Here is a 9,050-nt window from a genome sequence, read left to right on the forward strand (position 1 = left end):
GTTGGTTGGAGACCGCCACGTCCACTCGACACGGGTATGCGCTCTGTTCACAAGAAACGGGGGCTCATGGGAAAGTGTGGGGATGTATGAGCGCGCGCACCGAAATTTCTTACGCTGCTGGTCGTGTTACGTAATTCTATGCGTCTATATAATAAAAATGAAACTAGACTCTATGCAGATATGAGAAATATTGTGCTAGGCCTACGGAACACATTTTAGGACATCCTCAGGGGGAATGCGTTCCGTATTGGCAGGGCTCTAGACTAAATTGATAGTCTCACTCAAGCGCCACTTTCTGTGGTGTTCAAACGCTTTTAGCTTTCCCCTCATGATTCATTTACAGGCACAACAAGATACAGTATAATTTATACGCTGTATTTGCTTTTCGAGTAGAGCCGGTTGGTTTCCTGTAGTCAATGTTAAACACTATCCACCAAATAAAAAGTTGTCGCCACACCAAAAAAAAAATCTACATACGACAAGCCACGCCTTTCTTCATAGCCCAATCCAACCAAAAGGTGAGGCGCGGCTAATATTTTGATTGGCAGCTGAACTAGCCAATGCGCGCTTTGATCCACGTCTGTCGGATGGAGATTGTTGGTGTGTGTGGCTGCGGGTTTTTTTAATGGAAACACGAAGATTGCTTTGATTTTAGTGTGAGGGTAATAGAGAGACGTTGTTTTTATTTGTAGGCGAATGGCTATTGTTTGTTTACTTGCCGGGTTGCTGTGCTGGACTGGAGACTTCTCATTAGACAGTGTCAGTGGAAGCCTGCCTCGATGGCTGCTTCACTGTGTAGCTGTTAAAATGACCGCCGCATACTGACTACATTTCATTCTAGTTGGAGTTAATACAAACCAACCTGCTCCTGTTTCCAGGCCATCCTATTGGCTGATATTAAGGCCATCTCTGAACTGGAGAATAAAAAAAAAACCTTTATCATCCCCAAAGAATTCGTTTAGCATAATGGAAGAAACTGTCATTTTAAGCAACTTTCAGACATACAGTAATTAAACATTTTTATGGCTTTAAAGTGCTTTGTAAACGTAACTGCAAGTGAAATAAATATTTATTTATTTTTTTGGGGGGTCTGACAAGTTTTTTTCCCACTATGGCCTTTACCTCTGACTCTTTCCCAGATATTTTTCACTGTCCCATTTTTCATTACCGATTCTGCTTGCTCTCTCCATCTTCTTTTAGCTACGTCTTTTTATAGTTTGTCTTTTTTTAATTTGCAAGGTATTAATTTCAGTTTCTGTCTTTTCTTTTCCACCTTCACTTAAAAATCAGCATAGTAAACTGATCGTTTACCATGGAGAAATTAGGAATGAGCTTTGGAGGTGGTCCAAGTAAGAAAGAACTTCAGGAGTTGGTAGAGACTCAACGGAAACAACTACAACAGTACCAGGTGCGACTGAAGGATGTTGTGCGAGCATATAAGAGTCTTCAAAAAGAAAAGGAGGCCCTTGAGGCCAGTATCCATGTCCTTTCCACTACTCAGGAGCCAGCAACTGTTATCTCAGAATCTGAAGAGACTAATGATGACCAGCATTCTATACATAGTGAGGATAGTGTTGACACGGCAGGAAGTCTTCCCAGCGCTAGAGGAGGTGAGACCAGTGAGGATGAGAGACCAGACCCTTCCCAGAGAGGTGGAATAGAGGAGGCCAGTGGTTCAGAAAGTGGGGTCAGCACAGCCAGTGGAGAAGGAGGTCAAGCCACAGCAGTAGAGACTGACCGAAGGACGGTGCAGCTAAAAAAACAGCTTGCTACACTAACAAGGTATGTGAGTTGTGTCTTTTTTAAATGGGGTTTTTAACCTTACACTTACACACCTTGTGCTTTTTTTGCCATAGAGAAAAGGCTCTTGTCGAGGGGTCATATTTACTTATTTAAGTACATTAGACACATTAGTGTCAGATGGTGGAATCTTTTTTTCCGAAAGAAAAGATCAAAGAACAATAGATCACCTTTTTAAACTTGAGGAACTAAACTTTCATTTGAAGCAGCGTAGGTGGTTCTTCACAGTGAGGGCAGTGAGGTTGTGGAATATCCTGCCGGGTGATGTTATGATGGCTGATTCTTTTAATGCCTTTAAGATTGGCTTGGATGATAAAGTTAGTGCAGTAGTAATAGGTGTTTTTTTTTAATTACGTTATACTGAGGTTCAAAAAAATCTTTAATTATGAAAAGTCTTATGAGGTTTTTAATTGTGTTTTTAATTGTGTTTTTTTTTTTTTTTTTTACTCACAGTGCTTTGGCAACAGTTACACAAGAGAAATCTCGCATGGAGGCTTCCTATCAAGCAGATAAAAGGAATGTAAAGCAGGGCACAGAGGAGTTGATGCAGAGCATGGAGGAAGCGAGGAGCAATTTGCTGGAAGAACTTCAGAGTCTCCAGGAGCAACTTGCAGAGACCAAGGGCAGATTAATAAGCCAGCAGCATGATCGTGCTCAGGAGCAAATAGACCATGCTATTATGCTAAAAGAACTTCAGCGACTCTTACAAGGAGAACGAGACCATCGTCAGGAAACTGAACTCCGGCTGGAGGAATCAAGACAAGAGCTAGCAGGCAAGTTAGCAGGCATATCAGAGCTGGAAGGAAGGTCTGAGGCAGCTGAAGAGCAAAACAAAAAACTGCTTAAAGAACTTGAAGAACTAAGGAAGGAGTTATTGGAAGCTAGGCGGCAGGGAGCAGAGCCTGACCCAGCAGTAAGAAAGCTCCAAACAGAGCTGGGAAGAGTGAAAGTAGAGCTGCATGGTGTTCTGCAGGAAGAAAGAAAAAAGGTATACAATTTCAGCATAGTGTAATAATGAAATGTTGGAGTTTGTGAATATGCACATATCACTGCACAGAGGTACAGTCTACATCAGCTGGAGATACCATATACATGTTATTAGGAGACATCATGTGGCATGGTTCCCTTCCCTTTCTGCTGGAATTATTGCTCTAGTGTTGACTCCTAACCTAAGAGTAGGGATCTGCTGTGTTTTACAGCAGCCCACATTATGTTAATGAACGCTGACAAGGTAAGAGTTCCGAGATGAGTGACCAGTTGCTTTCTTACATTTGTCCGGTACATGTCTGGTACAATCATAATTTCATAACGCTGTTTCGAAGATGGACAGAAAAGTTGCACTCCTTTAGAGGTCTGAAATTCTCTGCTTTTGGGGGAAATCCATGGAAAATGAAAGGGGTGGTTCACCTTTATTATAAAATGTGAATTTTGCATTCCTATGCAAATGGTTGCCCCTTCTCAGACCTCCTAAATGTGTCTTTTGTCACATGTAGTTTAGGCGCAGAGCTGCCTGCTTTAAATGCTGCTGCGCATGTCACTGTACATTTCCAGTCATGTATATTTCTAATCACTTGGCCGTGTCACTACTACAAGCTGGCAGCGCCCAAACTACACATGACTAAAGACACACTTACGAGGACTGAGACTGTGGCAGCGATCTCCTTTGTCTAAAAGATCGTTGAAAAGTCTTATTATGGCGCACTGGATATTTGCAACTGATATCTCCTTAACCATTTATATTCATTTATGCATGTAAATTGATGAAATGCTTATTTAATGGAGAGGAAGCGTAATGCAAATTTTATTATGTAGGTGAACCACCTCTTTAATTGTAAAATGTACATAAGGAATTATTTCTCTCCTATTGTAAAATATAGGAATATTATAAATCATCTGAGTTCAGTGACTACATCACTAAACACAAATCATAACTGATGAGAGCACTAATCCCTGTATATAAGGATATAATTTACAGAATATTCATGGTTCTTGTCTATTATTTATAGATAGGTATGCACACTCAAAAGAAGGCAAGTGAATCCCCTTGACAAAGGCTTACGCCGAAACGTTGGGGCCATTCTCATACTGGTGGTAGGTGTATCTGCTCCTTGCTGTATAATTGTAATACTTACTGTTTACTGTTATGTAATTGTGGCTATGTTTAAACGTTAGGTATATACCATGTAAGCTTATGTATTGTATTATACAGGCCTACTATTGTGGCTTTGTGTGTATTATTTGCATAAACAAGTAAAACTTTATTTTAAATATACCATACTTGCCTTCTTTTGAGTGTGCATACCTATCTATATATTGTTACGTTGTGGGGTACCCATTGTAGGGGTACCCTTTTGATGTTTGCACCTCTTGCACTGTTTACCTACAGCATTTGCTGAATTGGTGTGCCCTCCACCCATTACTAAATTCTTGTCTATTATTTACTGCAGTCCCCCTGCATTTTCCAGTACTGCATGTCAGTCTTTTTCCTGGCAGTACATTGTTAATTAGTTTTCTTTTCCATTAAGTATGTTTTGCCTTTTGAACTTTTTTCTTTTAACCTATTTCACCTGTTACTTTACCATGTTGCATTTAGAGCAGTTTTCATACTTGTTTCAACATTGTAATTTGTTCTTTGCTTTTCCCTATTAAGAGGTTGGATGAGGAACAACAAACTATGCAGCGTTTTCTACAGGAGGAGCAACGTATTCGCTCCCTTGAGTCTCAGGTATCCGAAATGTCTGAACTTCTTGGTGCAGCTGAAACATCCAAACAAAGGGATCAAGCAACTATTCGCAAGCTTCGGGAACGTCTAATACAGCTAGAAGCAGAGAACAAAACTCTTGCACTAACCTCTTCATTGCACGCACCATCTGAAGTTACTTTTGATTCTAATAAAGGGGAGGATACTGATGAGGGTTCAGAGCAGCGTGCATCTGCCCTTTTTTACCAGCAAGAGCTTCAGCAACTGAAGGAGGAATTTGAACGCTATAAATCACGTGCACAAGGTGTACTGAGAACCAAAGGTGCACGAGAGGGAGAACTGGAGGCTGGCAGAAAACAGATGGCAGAACTGAAAGAACGATGTGTTTCTCTGCGGCTTTCTTCAGAAGAGGCTGAAAACAGACACAAGGCAGAAATGGAGGCTGCCCAAAAACAGATTGCACTATTGCTTCAGTCTCACCGACTGGAGCTAGAAGCTGTGCGCAGAGAAGGAAGAGACAATATGGCTCGTCTGGATGAAGAATTGCGACAGCATAGAGAACGGGTGCTATCTGTTCTAGCTGAGAAAGAGCAAGAGCTGGAGAGATTAAGAGAAACAAAGATCACAACACTGGTCCCTATTTCAGCCCTGGACTCAATTGGCAATGGTCTGGAAATTCCAAAGGGTTCCTCCTCTACTTTTATAGTGTATGCAGAGCAGCTTTCTCGCAAGGAAGCAGAGATTGGAAACCTACGACGGAGAAAGCATGAACTAGAGTCAGAACTACAGAGTATGCAGGAGAAATTGGCAGAGCAGAAGGAGGAGGTGAATATCTTGCAGGAGCAAGTGAAAAAGGATGTGCGAGATAGGAGGAGGGAGGGGGCAAACATGGAGTATCTGAAAAATGTATTATTAGGATATTTGACCTTGCCAGATCCCAGAGGAAGACAGCATACACTGAGTGCTCTGCTTGCAGTGTTGCATTTTTCTCCTGAGGAACGAAATGCAGCTTTGCGTGCACAGGAGGGGAATAGGTGGTGGGCAGGAAGCAAGAGGTGACTCCACCTGAAAGACTTGCATATGTTGTAAGTAGACAGCACATTGCACATTAAATTTGACAGACATTCGTGATCTCCCCTGTGAGATCTAAGAGGTAAAACTTTGAAGTCAAAATAGCCTTTTGTCTACCTTTCAACTCTGATCTATCTGAAGTTAAATCATGCTCCACCTCCTTCCAACTATACAGTTCTTGACTGAACTGCAGTAGAGTGATTGTGTCTAAAGAACTCTTCTAGAAAATTACTGTTGCAAGTGAGATCTAACTAGTCAGATTAGGTTGCATTCAAAATGTGATTGTAAATATGGCCTTCTTGGCAAAGGAAACAATAAAACACTGCTTATAGCAAACTACTGTTTACATTGAAAGCACCCGTATTTTACATTTCAATAGAGAAAAAGTTTGCCCTAGTCTAACCATAGCAAATAATCTTGTACTAAAAATGCAGTTTCCAATTCCAACCAGGCTTCATTTTCTTAGACTTCATTTTAGGCTTCATTTTCTTAGACTGTTCAGAACGAATTTCTAGTTTGTTACTTTTGCAATTCAGCACCTAAACTTCAAATCAGTCTATCATTGTGTTTGAATTTTTATTTTTAATGATCACAAACCCCAGTTTACACTGACATGCTAAAGTGTGAAATGAGTTTGTGACCAGTAACTAACCATTACATGTGCTAACGGTGCATCTAAGCCCATGTGTCTAATTGCTTACTTTCCCAAAGATATAGTTGAGTTTTGTCACATACCGGGAGGATCTTCAGAGGCCTAATTTAAATTTTATGCCACTGTCCTGGTATTCATGTTGGCCTAGTCCTTGTATCAGATGTTTGGGGACCAATTTAATGTCCCTTTAGCTCTGTGTGATATAACTGAGACAGAACATTCCAACTATAGTGATGTTTAAAAGCAGCAGCACCGCAAATAAATACTAGTAGAGATGACCAAAAAAGCCACAGAACTTACCATCAGTGTTCTTGGATAGCTGTGCCTAGCCCAACTATGTGGAAGCTCAAGGAGTGGTTTTGGATGCAAGAACAGTAATTGATGGTATCAGTTTACACAATGACTGGCCCCATTTTTGCATGACTACAACTGTGGAAGTAGGTTGTCAATAAGCAATTTTATGTCAAGTTATAGGGTCATATGTAACACTATGGGGAAAATGTGCTCAGTATAAGCACATCATGATCCTATAAAGATGTATATAGCCAGTGGTCCACCTGTTCTAACGCCCCATGTAATAATAATTATAACAAATAACAGCAATATTATACAATAACATTAAAATGAGTGGAAACTCAATTGAGATATCAATGGAGTTCAGACATTCACTCAGATATTACCCTTAAGAAGTAAGTAGTGGATGCAGGTTTTGTATTCAGATATATCCCCTATACGAAGGGGGTGTTTTGTTCCCACCGTATTAATACCAAGATAAAAAAGAGCGAGCAGTAAGCAAAGGAAGATTCACAGGTATTCCACTTATCCAGTATATTTCCAAGTATGGAATCCATTATCCAGAAACCAGTTATCCAGAACACTAATTTTCAAAAAACATAATCCTTATTGTAGATGAAACCGTCCTATTGGGTTTAATTAATTTTTAAATGATTTTAGTGGATTTAATTTATGGTGACCCAAATTACAGAATGAACCCTTGTCTAGAAACCCCCAGGTCCTGAGCATTCTAGATAGGAGGTCCCATACTTGTAGACAGAAAAGGTACTACTGGCAGATCATTCCAAATCTTTAACTTCTTACCAAACACCAAATGCAATCTTGTAAAAAAAAAAATAGGCAGGCTTATGCAAACAAGGAAATAACTGATATCTGGAATTGAATACAAGAGGCCTGTTGGTGATGTAATTGTGGAAATGTGATAATAGATATTACTCCATACTCATATTCCATTGCCCATTCAGTTATAGTGTGGCTTTAAATTTTCATGAAATTTAAATATAAGCTTCAGCATACTGAAATAAGAAACTTTCTAAATACAATCAATTAAAAATTCTGCATTGCTTGAAAAAATCAAGTTTATATTCACTATTCCTCTCTCAGCATCTGTTTCTCTTCATCTTGTCTTCATGCAGCAGTTGGGTGTCAGATAGTCCTTGACAGTTAGATCCAATATATCTTATAGGGGGCTTCCTTTGCTAGGAGATGTATTAGAGCTCACTCAAATAACTGATTCCAGTACAAACAAAATCTAACAAAATAACTGCCTTTTGCACACATTCTGCATGTAAAGAGACATTTTAATAGAATGAACTCTAATACATCTTCTAGGCAAAAGGAGTCCCCCTATGGACCCTAATGTATGGGCTTTTGCACCTCAATCCAGCAATGGCTCAGAGGAAAGTTTGATCTCCAGGGTTTGACTGACCAAAAATACCTCGGCCAATCCCTAATGGCACCAGTGACCGGTTACATTTCAGCCTCTTCTCTAGTGAGCCGCTCTCACTACCAAAACGTATACTTCAATGTAGATTAACAAATGCTCATGCTCTCTGGTCTACTGATGCAAATGTCACTGTTGTGCTTCTTCCAGGTTTCATAATACATTTCTTGCTAACTAACTCACTTTCACAGACTTCACACTGAATTAAAGGAGATATTAGAACCACAATTTTCATTTGCCAGGGGACTGCACCAAAGCATGTATTCCATGAAAACATTAAATCTGGGGGAAAAACATGTTTTGCCTGAATGGGACTGTGCCAAAATGGCATACATTTTGGGAAACCATAAAATCTGTGGCAATACAATCAGGGTTCTACTGTAGTCACAAAAAAATCAACACATTATGCAAAGCCTAGTTTGTTCACATTTACCAACATGGCATACCATAACATATATAATGAGCTCAAAACTTTTAGATATACTTATAACATTTAAACATTTAAATGGCAACCAATTGGTGAACTATTGGTACTTTAATAAAGGAATTTTTTTTACTTAATTTCATATTTAGACCATTAGGGGCCAGAGATCCCATGGAATTAACTCTTACCAATCTCCCACGTTTTAAAAACAATCCACTTGTTCTGAACCCCATGCAGTTAGATAGCAATTACCTGGAGAATTGAATTAAAATGGCTCTCAACTGGATTCATTATTCAGTATTGCACTTCTGTGTTTTAGGCCATTGGTCATCTGACTATTAAGGCCCCTTACACACATGCGTTTTTTCGGCATGGTCCGAGTCGCAGTTTTTTAAAAAAGCTGACCGCCGCGTAAATACGCTAGCGTAATGTGCCATTGCCTAAGCTTGAAACCAGTATGCCTATTTACATGGCTGTCTGTCTTTTAAAAAAACACGCGCTGACTGCGCCGAAAAACTGCATGTGTGTCTGGGCTTAATAGTCAAATGAATATAAAGGATTGGCAGCACTCCCAGGCCTTGTATAAAACCGCCTTTATTCTTTCATATATCTGCTATATGAAAGAATAAAGGCGGTTTTATACAAGGCCTGGGAGTGCTGCCAA

General features: G+C 39.8%; 1 protein-coding gene across 6 annotated transcripts; it reads left to right on the forward strand.

Annotated features, from left to right (window-relative positions):
• Window positions 1–26: 26 nt before the first annotated feature.
• Window positions 27–5,908, forward strand: gcc1.L (GRIP and coiled-coil domain containing 1 L homeolog). 6 transcript variants are annotated; one of them, NM_001096968.1, is given in 4 exon segments: window positions 27–34; window positions 1,291–1,782; window positions 2,254–2,788; window positions 4,451–5,908. In NM_001096968.1, coding segments are annotated over 3 exon segments (2,115 nt in total). In that variant the 5' UTR covers window positions 27–34; window positions 1,291–1,312; the 3' UTR covers window positions 5,561–5,908.
• The last annotated feature ends 3,142 nt before the right edge of the window (window positions 5,909–9,050 follow it).

Source organism: Xenopus laevis, chromosome 3L (assembly GCF_017654675.1).
Source record: "Xenopus laevis strain J_2021 chromosome 3L, Xenopus_laevis_v10.1, whole genome shotgun sequence".
In the NCBI taxonomy this organism is placed as follows: domain Eukaryota; kingdom Metazoa; phylum Chordata; class Amphibia; order Anura; family Pipidae; genus Xenopus; species Xenopus laevis.

Coding starts and splice junctions, on each gene's coding strand:
- gcc1.L (XM_018251301.2), top strand. CDS start 1,313: ATGGAGAAATTAGGAATGAGCTTTGGAGGTGGTCCAAGTAAGAAAGAA. Junction 1,783..2,253: donor CAGCTTGCTACACTAACAAG/GTATGTGAGTTG, acceptor TTTTACTCACAG/TGCTTTGGCAACAGTTACAC. Junction 2,789..4,450: donor TGCAGGAAGAAAGAAAAAAG/GTATACAATTTC, acceptor TTCCCTATTAAG/AGGTTGGATGAGGAACAACA.